The sequence below is a fragment of the Ranitomeya variabilis genome, chromosome 7 (genome assembly GCF_051348905.1).
Source record: "Ranitomeya variabilis isolate aRanVar5 chromosome 7, aRanVar5.hap1, whole genome shotgun sequence".
Taxonomy (NCBI): Eukaryota; Metazoa; Chordata; class Amphibia; order Anura; family Dendrobatidae; genus Ranitomeya; species Ranitomeya variabilis.
Window position 1 is genome coordinate 50,006,154 of NC_135238.1, and position 15,825 is coordinate 50,021,978.

At 43.8% G+C, this 15,825-nt stretch overlaps 1 protein-coding gene across 1 annotated transcript in view; it reads right to left on the minus strand.

Moving 5' to 3' along the window:
• Window positions 1–6,095: 6,095 nt before the first annotated feature.
• VWA3A (von Willebrand factor A domain containing 3A) overlaps window positions 6,096–15,825 on the minus strand; it is a 95,971-nt gene continuing 86,241 nt past the window's right edge. Inside the window, exon 36 of the mRNA XM_077275051.1 lies at window positions 6,096–8,968. Coding sequence (XP_077131166.1) covers window positions 8,946–8,968 — 23 coding nt within the window. The 3' untranslated portion in view covers window positions 6,096–8,945. The remainder of the gene's footprint in view (window positions 8,969–15,825) is intronic.

Genomic DNA, 15,825 nt, shown 5'->3' on the forward strand with positions numbered 1-15,825 from the left:
AGGTTGTTTTAATAATTTATTGCTCTCTCAATCCATCAGCAACACCCTCGCTTGGCAAAATAATAAACGCACAAGATAAATACCTTCTGATGACCTGTCACGTCCCACGAAGTAATCCATCTGAAGGGGTTAACTAATATTACAGGCACGAGCTGCGATAAACCACTCGCTGGTGCCTGTAATCCCCGGGTGCTGAAAGGAAAGCAGAGTGATCTGTACTTACATTGAGTCGCGGTGATGCGCCCCTGCTGGATGTTCTCATGAACTGCAGCCTGGGAACTTTTTCCCACGCTCCAGGTCATATGAGGACATCCACCAGGGGGCGCATCACCGCGACTGAAGGAAATGTAGGTCAATGACCTACATTTCATTCATTCGCCGGGGATTACAGGCACGGAGCACAGCTGCATTTGCAGGGCTCCTGCCTGTAAAATAATTAACCCCTTCAGATGGATTACTTCGTGGGACGTGATGGTTCAGCTGAGGGTATGTATCTTGTGCGTTTATTATTTTGCCAAGCGAGGGCCTGGAAATGGATTGAGAGAGCAATAAATTATTAAAACAACCGCTGTGTTTATTTCATTAAAATACTTTTAAATCATGTGTGTGTGTGTTTTTTAACCCTTTCGTACTATTGGATTAATAATGGATAGGTGTCATAATTGACGCCTCTCCATTATTAATCTGGCTTAATGTCACCTTACAATAGCAAGGTGGCATTAACCCTTCATTACCCCATATCCCACCGCTACAGGGAGTGGGAAGAGAGTGGTCAAGTGCCAGAATAGGCGCATCTTCCAGATGTGCCTTTTCTGGGGTGGCTGGGGGCAGATGTTTTTAGCCACGGGGGGGGCCAATAACCATGGACCCTCTCCTGGCTATTAATATCTGCCCTCAGTCACTGGCTTTACCATTCTGGCGGAGAAAATTGCGCGGGAGCCCACGCCAATTTTTTCCGCCATTTAACCCTTTATTTTAGCAGCTACAGCGCTGAAATTTTGCACATACACACTACTAACATTAGTAGTGTGGAATATGCAAAAAAAAAGGGGATATGAGATGGTTTACTGTATTTAAACCATGTCTCATATCCTGTCGGGTTTGTGCAGGAGAAATGAAAAGCCGGCAATTGAATTACCGGCTGTTCACAGATATCGCGCTGAATGAAATCTAAATACAGAATCTATATATATGTGTCTCAATGACATATATATATATATATATATATATACTGTATATATGTTTTCCCGAACATTTGAGCACATAAATCCATTAGATGTCGGTTTTGCAAGCCTGCGCGAAAATCTCGCAGTACGGATGCCATACGGATTACATACGGAGGATGCCATGTGCAAAATACGCTGACACACCCTGACTACGGATCACTATTTTGGGCCGGTTTCACACGTCAGTGGCTCCGGTACGTGAGGTGACAGTTTCCTCACGTACCGGAGACACTGACACACGTAGACCCATAAAAATCATTGCATCTGTTCAGATGTCATTGATTTTTTGCGGACCGTGTCTCCGTGTGCCAAACCCTGAGACATGTCAGTGTTCGTGGGAGCGCACGTATTACACGGACCCAATAGAGTCAATGGGTCCGTGTAAAACACGGACCTCACACTGACGTTCTCCGTCTGGGGTCCGTGTGCGTGCAGGAGACAGCGCTACAGTAAGCGCTGTCCCCCCCACATGGTGCTGAAGCCGCGATTCATATGTTCCCTGCAGCAGCGTTTGCTGCAGAGAAAATATGAATAATAGTGTTTAAAATAAAGATCTATGTGTCCGCCGCCCCCCCACCCCCTGTGCGCCCCCCCACCCCCTGTGCACCCCCCCCGCTGTCCTGAAAATACTCACCCGCTCCCACGTTGGCTGTCGCTGCTTCCTCTCTGCCCCGCGCCTCCTACTGTATGCGGTCACGTGGGGCCGCTCATTTACAATCATGAATAGTCGGCTCCGCCCCTATGGGAGGTGGAGCCACATATTCATGACTGTAAATGATCGGCCCCACGTGACCGCATACACTAGAAGCCGCGGCCAGACCAGGAAGCAGCGAGTGAGGCGGGTAAGTATTTTCAGAACAGCGGGGGGGCGCACAGGGGGTGGGAGGGCGGCGGACACATAGATCTTTATTTTAAACACTGTTATTCATATTTTCTCTGCAGCAAACGCTGCTGCAGGGAACATATGAATCGCGGCTTCAGCACGATGCAGGGTACCACACGCTCCGTGTGGTACCCACTCGCCATACGGGCGGCACACGTGTGCCGCACGTATGGCCTACGTGAGTTCCCAGGCACACGGACACGGATAACTCCGGTACCGATTTATTCCGGTACCGGAATTATCTGGACGTGTGGGACAGCCCTTGGGAACATTTCTCCGTATTACGGCCGTAGTACGGATGTATAATACGTGGCGTATTGTCTTACGCCAAGTGTGACGCCGGCCTTAACTGCAGTTTAAAAAACAAAGTGCCTTACTCACCCTTCTGGGGTCCGGCTCTAAGTCTCCCCCGCTGCTCCTGGTGTCACGTTGACAGTGATGCACCCAGTAAGTGAGATCAGCGGTCTGCCAAAGTTGACATTGCGAATTGCTCAGAGCTGCAGACAATAACATACATCAGGAGCAGCAAGAGACTCAGTGTAGGACCAGGGGAGGGTGAGTAAACCTTTTTTTTTGCAAACTACAGTCAAGGAACAAACGGGATTTAATAATGTATTCTTGTGCGTCTTTGGGGCATGTTGGGAGACAATTACCTACTCAGGTCCCTAAACCCAGGCCCTCATACTTGCTCAAAGCATTCCCTGCACCTCTTGGGTAAATTCAGACTGGCGAACCTGCTACTGTTGAGCAGCTGAAGATTGACTACATAGAAAGCCATCATTTTTGGGCAAAACATGTCTAGTTTACACAGGACGATGTGCTGCAGAGAAGAATGGTTTTTCAGCAAATTTAAAATAATTTCTCTTGAAAAATGAGCATTATGTTGGTTTGTTGGTAATCAATTACGCTCATTTCCAATAACACTGGTCAACGCAATTTTTCTGGCAAAAGGTTTTAAAACATATTTTAAGTCAATTTTGGCTGCTGATTATGAATATGAACTCCGTTTTTGGCTATCACATCAGGATTTCGAGATATTTTCAATTTTTGATGAAAATTACTCCTAATGTTTTATGATAAAAACACATGATTTTCGGTACTATATTTTGAATATTTTAATCAAGGAATAACAAAGATTACAAAGTCTATGTAAAGCAAATCAAATATACTTACAGAATTAAACTACAAAATATAAAAACACATATATATGGCACACAGATGAATGACAATGGCAGTTATTTGAACTTTCTTTTCTTGGCTGATCTGTGATGTACAGCTTCTGGATTGTCTCTCGTCAAGATCCAGCTATAGTCAGCCATCATATGTGAGTCCCACCGGCCTTGATACCGTTCTTCCATTGTTTTAATGTCCCAATTAAAACGCTACCCTTGTTCCTCGCTCACATCCCCAATGTTCTCTGGAAAAAAGTCCAAATGGCTGTGTAAATAGTGAATCTTGATACTCATTCTACATCCAAGATTTCGCAGACTCATTAGTAGCTCTTCCACAATCTCTTCATAGTTGTCTGCTTTCCTATTCCCTAGAAAATTCTGCACCACATTACAAAATGCATTCCAAGATCTTTCTTCTGTCTCATTCATTGATGTGATAAAATTTGGGTCTCTCAGAAGTGTTCTTATTTGAGGTCCATCAAATATTCCAGCCTTTTTCTTCTCCTCACTAAGACCAGGAAAAGTTGAACATATAAAGTTAAAGCATTCTCCACTGTGATTGAGAGCTTTGACAAACTGCTTCATCAATCCAAGTTTTATGTGTAAGGGAGGAAAGACAATGTCCTTCCTATCCACTAGAGGATCATGGATGACATTCTTATCGCCAGATGCCAAACTCTGTCGCTGAGGCCATTTAGTTTTCACCCAATGCTCTGCTGTAGCTCTACTGTCCCAGTAGCACAGAAAACAAGGATGTTATCATAACAAATGGGAATTATGCGTGTTCAAAGAAAACAAAGATATTCTCACATTTATTGGAAGACTAAATGAAAACTAAATTTACCTTAGTGAACACTTTTCATACACTACTTATATTTATCATGGAATTCTTGAAAATGGGCTACATACCTGTAGCGCAAAAACGTAATGTGATAGAGAAATTATAAGATCAGATTTGAATTCAGCACCCTCAGATGAGTCTAAAACTGTTCTTAAAGTCCATGCCAGAATTTTTTTTTTTTGTAGACCAGTGTAATCAGCCAGTGGAAATGCAGCCTAAGGTTTCTTACCGATTTGAAACAACCCAATTTAGATGAATGGGAGTGATTTTCAGTTGCGGAAACTTCTGTGAAAGAAAATCTGTGGCGTGGCCTTCATCCTAAAGATCTCCATACTGTGGACTCTTGATGCATCCATTTTAGACAGTCACTGGCACTTTCAGAGTGTCGGGAACATAACTAAGCTCAGAGTCCATTTTTTTTTTTTGCTACTCTTGTCTCCTTCTTTCACCTTTTTTGTTTTGGCCACATTAGATATAATATAAGATCAGAATCTCAATTTGCAGACACTGTGTTTCGGGGTTGTTGCCCCTTATCAGTACAAAGTATGAAATCTGATTTGGCTAAGTGAGAGGCTCCGGACTGGGGGCTAAGGGGTAACATTTCTCCTTGTGAGGAGATACAAAACAAGCCTGTCATGTCAGAGTGAGGAGACTTATAAGACGAATCAGATCTCATACTTTGCACTGATGAGGGGGCAACATCTCGAAACACCGTGTCTGCAAATTGAGATTCTGGTTTGGTTTTTATCCTAAGTCATATTGCAAAGCTTGTTAGAATCAATATTGACTGTTAGGATTGCTGCTTCCAATAGATGGCGCTAGAGTTCCAGTGCTCTTCCTCTCTGAATTTGCATATTTAATTTCCCAGGGGGGCATGCATGGCTTATAAGTCTTCTTACTCTGACTTGTCAGGCTTGGTTTGTCACTTTCCACAAGGAGAAATGTTACCCTGTATACATAAAAACATTTTTCCTAACCACCTGTCTCATCACTTATCATCATCATCTTCTTCATTAATAAGAAACCCTCTCTAAGCTAATTAAATATTTTATTAAAGGGGTTGTCCAGTTAAAAGGAGTAGTTCTATCTTCAGGATAGGTAATAACCCCCTAATTTAGTGGGTGTCCCACTGGGAGCTTCACAAATCGGTAGATATGGGAATTTTTACCAATAATGTGGAACTTTTCTACCCTTAACATAATTCAGACAAATGTCCGACCACGTTCTATGGGGCAGCTGGAAAAAGCTGAACGCAGCAGCCCAATAGGGAATAAATGGAGAATTGGTGCCGCATGCGCACTGGGGTTCCTTTAAAACAGGGATTACGGTACCCCATTCTGCTGATTGGTGCGGGACACAGCATTCGGTAACAGTAGAGCCATCTATAATATTAGTCCTATCAAACTGCAGGCCAAAGAGAGAGGCATGTCATTGATTTGGGGGCAGGAAAGGCATTGTACAGTGGCAGAAGCAATGGAATCAGAAGCTCCAGCGCCTATAGTGCTGACAGAATGCTATTGAAGAGCATCATCCAGAGTGGATGGGAAGTTACAGAGTATGAGAATCAGGACAAGTATTGGACATATTTGATTGGTATGTGCTGTTTTTAACTTGTAGGGTAAGAGGGAATAAGGCCATGCTTTTTGACAGTTTTTGTGTGAACGGACAGAGATGCTTTAAGCACCGCTGTTGCCACCACTGACTGCTATGACTATCATTAAGTAAAAGCAATTTGTTGCAATTTAACAAGGAGTCTGAAGGGTTTCTTCATATTAATTACAGTAGGGAATTATAAAGATTCTACAGAACATTGTTCGTCCTGATTATGGATTCCCATAGTTATTATTTTATTCATAATTTTGAAATTTATTGCAATATGAGACTTGTGCAAGGATAACACAATGCACAAACAAGACCATAAAATATATTTATTAGTATACAAATATATAAAATATTCATGAGACCGAGAATATGGATCATTTTACTCACTTTCTCTGCAGTATTCGGGTAAATTGAGCATTTTTCAAAAATTTTACTAATAAGTAAAAGTAAATTTATAATACATTATATTTAATAATATTTTACAAACATAAAAGCCAATGAATGCATAATGCACATATTTTTGAGGAAAGGATTTTATTCACAGAATACACATGTACTTTATTGTGTGTGTGCGTGTGGTGTGTGTGCGTGTGGTGTGTGTATGTGGTGTGTGTGTGGTGTGTGCGTGTGGTGTGTGCGTGTGGTGTGTGTATGTGGTGTGTGTGCGTGGTGTGTGTGTGGTGTGTGCGTGTGGTGTGTGCGTGTGGTGTGTGTATGTGGTGTGTGTATGTGGTGTGTGTGCGTGGTGTGTGTGTGGTGTATGTGGTGTGTGTGCGTGGTGTGTGTATGCATGTGGTGTTTGTGTGTGGTGTGTGTGTGGTGTACGTGTGGTGTGTGTGTGGTGTTTGTGTGTGGTGTGTGTGCGGTGTTTGTGTGTACAAACCACCTCCTCAACATTGAAGCTGGAACACCAAAAAGGACAAGTCGTAAGGTTTCGCAAATCGAGTAAGTAGCAGGTGTCCCCATAAAAGAAAGATAGAAAGAGATTTTTTCTTTAGCCAATTTAAACCTCAAAATGTCTCTTGGTACTATTGTGAGATGCCTCCTGTTCATAGATGTTTTGGTTATCGCCACCTGTTGCAAACTGAGAGGAACACAATCCTTGAGCTTAGAGCCCTTAGATTGTAATTCCGGCAGATCGCAACTCGCGTTGGTCAAGATGACAGCACGGTTCAAGAGGTTAGGAAAACAACGATGGACATGAATGACAATAAAAGGTGACAACAGAGGAAAACCTCTGCACGGACAGATCATCAGATTAGAAGAATGGCGTGTAGTGATTCTGTACAGCAGGTGAAATTAGACTAAACAAAAAAAAGAGCCCAAGGTGTCAAAACAGCGTCTATCTAAACCATCAGAAGGCTTTTGCACCAATTGGGCTACGAGCCTGACGTCCAGCTACTGGCTTGTCATTGACCTCATGCCACCGCTCTCAAAGGCAATTGTAATGCGGAGCAAGATGGCAATGGAGGCTGGAATGGAGGTCTGTCCTCTTCAACAATGGTTTGTCTTGGATGCAATGTCAGTAGGATATTGGTCTGGAGACCATGTCTGCAAAACCATGAAGTGGCCATCACGAAGGAACATCTCACCGGTCCTACTTCTTGGATTATGGAATGGGGTGGCATAATTTACAGTACCCAGACTCCTCTAGTCTTCATTCCATGTAGAGTAACAGCTTGGCATAACATTGATTTGGTAGTGGAACCAGTGGTTGCGGCCATTGTCTAAAGTGACCAGCTGCCTTTTTCAACACAACCACACCAGGCCGCATGTTGCTCGTGCTACTATTAGTAGCCTGCATGGCTTAAACGTGCTACCATTTCCTGCAGTGTCTCCGGACTTTTCTCACATCGAGCACATCTGGGATGTAATTGGTCAGCAATCACAAATAAAGCTGCCAGCACCGGATTTTGAAAATTTGCTCAAACAAATTCAGCGAACATTCCTTGGACAACCATTAATACCCTCATTAATTAATACCCTCATTGATAAGGGCTAAGACTAGAAGTGTGGGGATTTCGGTGTGTGGAGCTCATCCTAAATACTGAATAAATCGAGATGTTTTGAAAATTTTGTTTCCAGTGTATCATTTCCAGATCATTAACATGTTTATCAATCCTGTGATGTTCATGACTTTTCCTTCTTGGTATTAGAATGTCAATGTTTTGTAATGTATATAAGTTTTAGGTGGGTTCAGAAAAAGGGCTGCAAAATTAGAATGTTTTCAAAAATAGTAGTGTTAATAATTGCCTTTTTCTCCTCAGATGTTGGCCAGTCAAAACATGAGCAGTTGGGAGGAATACGTCCAGTTGGTTGAAGGGAAAATTATTACCGGGGATAATAAATGTAAACTTGCACACAGATTTTGAAAGAACTCAGTAGGAAGGTTATTCCAAACATCTTAGAGAACTGACCAGAGATCTTTTGTGGATGTAGGCTTGCGCAAATCCTTCCGCTATATTGGCTGTATGTTTGAGGTCATTGTTCTGTTGTAGAACAAGTTTGGAGCCAATCAGATGCCTCCCTGATGACATTGCATCATGGATAAGAATCTACCTGTATTTTCTCTGCATTGAGGACACCAAGAAAAAGGCAATGTGGTGGACAATGGTCATAGTCAACGTTCAACGAAACTTCAATGGTGGACAAAGACAACGTCCCCAAACATAAAGCTGACATCATTAAGAACTATATTCGGGGTAAAGAAGAAGTCTTGGAAATAATGATTTTGCCCTCAACATCATCGCGTCTGTCTGGGATTACATAGAGACACAGAATGATTTACCCAAGTCCACATCCACAGAAGATCTGTGGTCAGTTCTCCAAGATGTTTGAACAACCTCCCTGCCGAGTTCCTTGCAAGTTTCTAGAATAATTGATGCTTAGAATCTGTTTTGAAGGCAAAGGATAGTCACACCAAATATTGATTTGATTTCTCTTTGGTTCATTCACTTTATTTTTATCAGTTAACAAAATACAAACTACTAACACTTCTATTGTTGAAAGCATTCTCACTTTGCAGCATTTTCTCTACACCTGCCTAAAATTTATATATATATATAAAACAAACAGTATATTGTTTTATTAAGTTAATTTATACGTTTAATATTCAGATTTCTTCTTTTCTATGTTGTCTGATTGCTTTTTTCTTGCTGCGATCCTGGTCCTTTCACATAAAATAAATGAAATCGGTTCTTGAACATCCTCATACGACACGATCAATGGACACATGTATTCTCCCCTGTAACAGAAAATGTACATGCGATGACTTTAGATTTCCAAGTGGACAGAAGACCGGAGCACGCCGCATAGCTACATCTACAGAACCCTATGGTTAATTCTTAAGTGAGCTCTACCTTGTTGACCTTAAGAAAAAAATACAGAAATGGAAGAAGAAATATAAATACCGGTAGTTTTACTCTAATAGTAACTAAGGGGTGAGTAGAGAGACCAGATCTGCACAAAGGAGGAGAAGCAAGCGTATTAGACGGTAGGTGGCGCGACCACAAATTGCTGTATGCCACTTCTACACTGTGCAAGAGAATATGGTCGTACTCTGACCATGACAAGGAAATCGCAAAAAGTTGGGATCAGTTGGATGTTTTGGGACTTGCTTCTCTTGTTACCTTGAGGGTCACAATGTGACCCCATTCACTATGCTGTGATGGTTAAGGGATTTTTGGCCATTCTACAGAAAAAGCCACATTGGCCCATGCCAGCAATGTGAATCAGAGAACTTTTATTGTTTGCTGCTGCTTGTTTCTTTGGCTAGCATCTCTAGAAATATATATATATATATATATATATATATATACAGTTAGGTCCATATATATTTGGACAGAGACAACATTTTTCTAATTTTGGTTACAGACATTACCACAATGAATTTTAAACAAAACAATTCAGATGCAGTTGAAGTTCAGACTTTCAGCTTTCATTTGAGGGTATCCACATTAAAATCGGATGAAGGGTTTAGGAGTTTCAACTCCTTAACATGTTCCACCCTGTGTTCCACCCTGTGTTTAAAGGGACCAAAAGTAATTGGACAATTGACTCCAAGGCTATTTCATGGGCAGGTGTGGGCAATCCCTTCGTTATGTCATTCTCAATTAAGCAGATAAAGGGCCTGGAGTTGATTTGAGGTGTGGTGTTTGCATTTGGAAGGTTTTGCTGTGAAGTAAACATGCGGTCAAAGGAGCTCTCCTTGCAGGTGAATCAAGCCATCCTTAAGCTGCGAAAACAGAAAAAACCCATCCGAGAAATTGCTACAATATTAGGAGTGGCAAAATCTACAGTTTGGTACATCCTGAGAAAGAAAGAAAGCACTGGAACTCATCAATGCAAAAAGACCTGGGCGCCCACGGAAGACAACAGTGGTGGATGATCGCAGAATAATCTCCATGGTGAAGAGAAACCCCTTCACAACAGCCAACCAAGTGACCAACACTCTCCAGGAGGTCGGTGTATCAATATCCAAATCTACCATAAAGAGAAGACTGCATGAAAGTAAATACAGAGGGTTCACTGCACGGTGCAAGCCACTCATAAGCATCAGGAATAAAAAGGCTAGACTGGACTTTGCTAAAAACATCTAAAAAAGCCAGCACAGTTCTGGAAGAACAATCTTTGGACAGATGAAACCAAGATAAACCTCTACCAGAATGATGGAAAGAGAAAAGCATGGCAAAGGCGTGGTACAGCTCATGATCCAAAGCATACCACATCATCTGTAAAACACGGCGGAGGCAGTGTGATGGCTTGGGCATGCATGGCTGCCAGTGGCACTGGGTCACTAGTGTTTATTGATGATGTGACACAGGAATGAATTCTGAGGTCTTCAGAGCCGCCATACTGTGTGCTCAGATCCAGCCAAATGCAGCCAAACTGATTGGTCGTCGTTTCATACTACAGATGGACAATGACCCAAAACATAAAGCCAAAGCAACCCAGGAGTTTATTAAAGCAAAGAAGTGGAATATTCTTGAATGGCCAAGTCAGTCACCTGATCTCAACCCAATTGAGCAGCATTTCACTTGTTAAAGACAACTTCAGACAGAAAGGCCCACAAACAAACAGCAACTGAAAACCACCGCAGTGAAGGCCTGGCAGAGTATCAAAAAGGAGGAAACACAGCGGCTGGTGATGTCCATGAGTTCAAGACTTCAGGCAGTCATTGCCAACAGAGGGTTTTCAACCAAGTACTAGAAATGAGCATTTTATTTAAAATTATTGAATCTGTCCAATTACTTTTGGTCCCTTTAAAAACAGGGTGGCACATGTTAAGGAGCTGAAACTCCTAAACCCTTCATCCAATTTTAATGTGGATACCCTCAAATGAAAGCTGAAAGTCTGAACTTCAACTGCATCTGAATTGTTTTGTTTAAAATTCATTGTGGTAATGTCTATAACCAAAATTGGAAAAATGTTGTCTCTGTCCAAATATATATGGACCTAACTGTATATATGGGTAGTTTCATACTTTTTTTTTATTATTTTAAGTAAAAATGCCATAATGCTTTTTTCTCTATCGCCTCATTGGGGGACACAGGAACCATGGGGTGTATGCTGCTGCCACTAGGAGGCTGACATTATGCAAATAAAAAAGTTAGCTCCTCCTCTGCAGTGTACACCCCACCGACAGGAAGTAGGATATTCAGTTTAGCTTAGTGTCAGTAGGAGGTGGGCACGGGTCTTTCATTAGACCCTTATCTACCTCAATGTGCGTCACACCTGTAATCCCACATTATGGACTATAGGTACCTTCACACTAAACGATATCGCTAGCGATCCGTCACGTTGCAGCGTCCTGGCTAGCGATATCGTTTAGTTTGACAGGCAGCAGCGATCAGGATCCTGCTGTGATATCGCTGGTCGTTGAACAAAGTTCAGAACTTTATTTGGTCGTCAGACCGGCGTGTATCGTCGTGTTTGACACCAAAAACAACGATACCAGCGATGTTTTACACTGGTAACCAGGGTAAACATCGGGTTACTAAGCGCAGGGCCGCGCTTAGTAACCCGTTGTTTACCCTGGTTACCAGTGTAAAATGTAAAAAAAACAAACAGTACATACTCACCTTCGCGTCCCCCGCCGTCCGCTTCCCACACTGACTGAGCGTCGTAAAGTGAAAGTGAAAGTACAGCACAGCGGTGACGTCTGCTCTGCTGTTAGGGCCGGCGCTCAGTCAGTGCAGGAAGCGGACGCCGGGGGACGCGAATGTAAGTATGTACTGTTTGTTTTTTTTACATTTTACGCTGGTAACCAGGGTAAACATTGGGTTACTAAGCGCGGCCCTGCGCTTAGTAACCCGATGTTTACCCTGGTTACCCGGGGACCTCGGCATCGTTGGTCGCTGGAGAGCGGTCTGTGTGACAGCTCTCCAGCGATCAAACAGCGACGCTGCAGCAATCGGCATCGTTGTCGCTATCGCTGCAGCGTCGCTTAATGTGAAGGTACCTTATGAGTACGGCGTGTACTGCCACCCCGTATCCTCATAGATCCCTCAGCAGGACCATGATCCTAGCACACAAGCGTGCTTAGAAGTCCGGTCCTGGCTCCGTCCCCCACCCACTCGCCCACCAGAGCCTGTCGGTTGGAGGAGACGAGGACGTCCATCATCAGTTCCCTGGACGTCTCATACCTGCCTTGGATTAAGGTTAGTAATGGACGACGTGGGATGTGTGAGGTGAGTATTTCCCCACCCGTCCCACAGTAGGAGTCGCTCTACAGGTGTTAATATAGGATGCATACTAGGCAGCAGGGATCTTAGCTGCAGACAGCATTTGCAGGCACAGATTCCCTCATCTGTGCGGCGGCCTTTGCAGGCGGCTGCGCCCCTTCTCGCGCTGTTCCCCGCCGGCGGCCGCACTATCTTCTTTCCGGCAGCCTTTGCGAGTAGACGCGTCTCCTCATTCCCGGCTGCAGCCGCGCTGCCTTATGCAAAGGCAACCGCGCTGTTCCCTTTATTTCCGGCGGCCGCGCTGTCCCCTTTTTTCGGTGCGGCAGCCGTGCCGCTTCTTCTCCCAGCGCCGCGGCCCTCTCCAGCGGCCGCCGGCCTCTAATTTAGGCCCCGGCTTCTGCTTGGGCCTACTCTTCCGGTGCCAACACCGCCCACTTCCTCTTCTCTCGGGCGGGCTTTTCTTTCGCCTGACTGTCATAGCCGCCCACCGGCACCATCTTGGTGCTCCCCACAGGCGGTTTAGACTTTACCCATTCCTGTACAGAGCGGCTAGCTCCGCCCACTACTCCCAGCTGCCCCATTCGGCCTGGGATCGCCGCTATCTTGCTGTGGAACGTTCTCCTCCAGACCCGGTGGCTATTCCCGCCCTCCCTTCCAATCTGAGTGCTGGTCCTTTCCCACCAGCGTGCGTCTGCACCGGCCGGGTTCCCCGCCTCCATCTTCATGCTGGTGCCCTGGACCTGTGTCCTGATGCCTGTCGCAGCTACAACCTTGGAGCAGACTACAGTACACTACACCTCCTGTGAGTATTAACCTTAATTGTGCCTCTAAAGGTGTAATATATCACGCAGAATGCCCATGCAAGAAAGTGTATATTGGCCTAACAACACGAGAATTAAAAATTTGTGTCAGAGAACACATGCGTGATATTGACAAGGCAAAAACAATTGAAGATGAAACCTTATTGAAGACTCTGGCTCGTCATTTTAAGAGGTACCATCAATCTAATTCAAGAGGGTTAAAAATTAGAGCTATTGACCAGGTCGTATTGGGCCCAAGGGGGGGGAATTTATCCCAGGCATTAGCCCGGCTAGAAAGCCGTTGGATTTACCGCCTTGGCACTCTAAGCCCTCAAGGCCTTAATGAAAATATGGGCTTTGCTGCATTTTTGTAAATATGAAATAACATAGGTTGGCGATATATACTTGTGATTTTTAAGGGGTGGGGGGTCAGCTATAGATTAATCTATGGTTTTTATACAATGTTTTTAAATTTGTATCTAATTTTTGTTCTTTTTAGTTTGGTTCTAGTTATTCTAGTAATTGAAGTAACTACTTGATAATGATGGGAGAAGTTCTGGCAGACTCATGTGATGATGCTTCCAGCAAGATTACATCATAAGAAATGGACTTGATTCAAGAATTAATATTAGAACTGCATATAACTATGGGACGTTTATGACAATTTATTACTTGACTGTTTTAAATAATAATCCGTTAGGGGCAGGGAGAGTGTATATATGTATATATTGTGGTATAGCGACCCCTGTGGCAGCTAGGGGGCGCTGTGTGTGCTCCTTAAGATATGCATTGAGGCATATATATGGTGTGCAAGGACCTGTGGTGATGTCACGCTCACATGACTAGCCATGTGACAGGTACCTGGGTGTGGTTACACCTATGTAAAGGAGGTGTGTGGAGCACATGGTGGAATGTGAGTGTTTGTAAGTGTCCGTCAGGGTGGACACACTTCCGTGTGTCCTGGGTGGACACACTTCCGTGTGTCCTGGCAGGACACTGCAAAGTGGCCTGTGTGTTGGACGGTCCCAGGTGGGGACAGACGTCCTGGAAGCACACAGTGACCATTCCAGGCTGGAGAGCCTGCGTGCTGGACATAGCACGGACGGTTGGTGTTGGAGGCTCCGGCAAGTGGAGTCGTCCTGGAAGCACCTGGAGACCGTAGACCTGAGAGGTCTGTGTTGAGGACCTGGGACTGACCTGAAGTCAGTGTGAGTGAGAAACGTCTGATGGTATCCATCTCTGTGGAGAAGAGGGATCCGGGAAACCTGTGCGGCACCAACAGGTAACGGGAAGGAACCGTGTGACACTGACCGGGGTCAGAGTGAGAGACGTTGTGTATGGGCACCTCGGAGGCCAAGGGGTGTCCAGGAACCCGTAAAGGTTGCCAACGGGTAACGGTCGGAAAACCGTGTATAATGCTGATCGGGGTCAGAGACGAACTGTGGTAAAGATGAATATATGCAGACTGTGTTCAAACTGTTACCAAGTTCCTGTGGATGTGGTTTACATTATGTGAAATAAACCGAAAAGACTGTGTTTTTGATAGAAAACCGTGCCCGAGTGCTTTGATTCTGCTGCCAAGCGAGTGTTCCCCAAGACACGTAGTAGGCGCTATGCTACAATATATATATATATATATATATATATATATATATATATATATATATATATATATATATATATATATATATATATGTACAAGTGTGTGTGTGTGTGTGTATATATGTGTACCACTGCACATTTTTTACTAGTTATATATGGTATCCTTTTAGAATATACCGTAGCATTATTATCAATGTGTGCGTAGGTATGTATTCACGTTTAATCACCTACTCTTATTTATACACCACCCTTCGCCTTTTTAGAATGGTGTGATAATTGTAATTAATTTTTAATTAAATTTTAATACTGTATACTATGAGCACTTTAGTACTTATTATTATTATTATTATTATTATTAATATATTGGCACTTTAGCACTTTTGTTATCGGTTCAAGGTTTCTATCATATGGGCCCCTCTGAGCCGTATTAGCATCACACAATATATTTGCTTCCCTAGGTAATTAATTTTTATACACAGCAACGATAATATAATCTTTGCACTTTTTTATCTATATTAATTCTTATTATCACCTCACCACTATTGACTGCACTTCTCTCAGCCCGTAAATAATGGATGTCATTTTTCTTTCCCCATATTTTGGTATTTGCAATCATCACGTAGTCTGTCCTCTCACTTTCTTCTGACATTAGCGCATAGCTGTATCTGCGGCATTGACGGAGCGCATGCGCAGTCGTCCTCTGCTCGCGATCTTCCTATGACGCTTACACAGACAAGCGGGCGATCTGCGCCCTCGCGTCACAAGCGGAAATGGGAAGATCTTTTTAGCGAGAGAGGCGATGTTGACATGCGCCGTATATGTCACACCGCAGAGATATCAGCTGATTGGCTGGAACCAATGATAAAGAGTCAGCTGTCCCTCACCCCGACACGCCCCCGGAAGAAGCTGGTGGCGAAACGCGCGTCGGGGTGAAGGGATATCGCTACAGCAGGACTCGGGACAGTAAGGATATACAGAGCCCACAGGTATTGGCATTGATGCACGGCACTGCACTT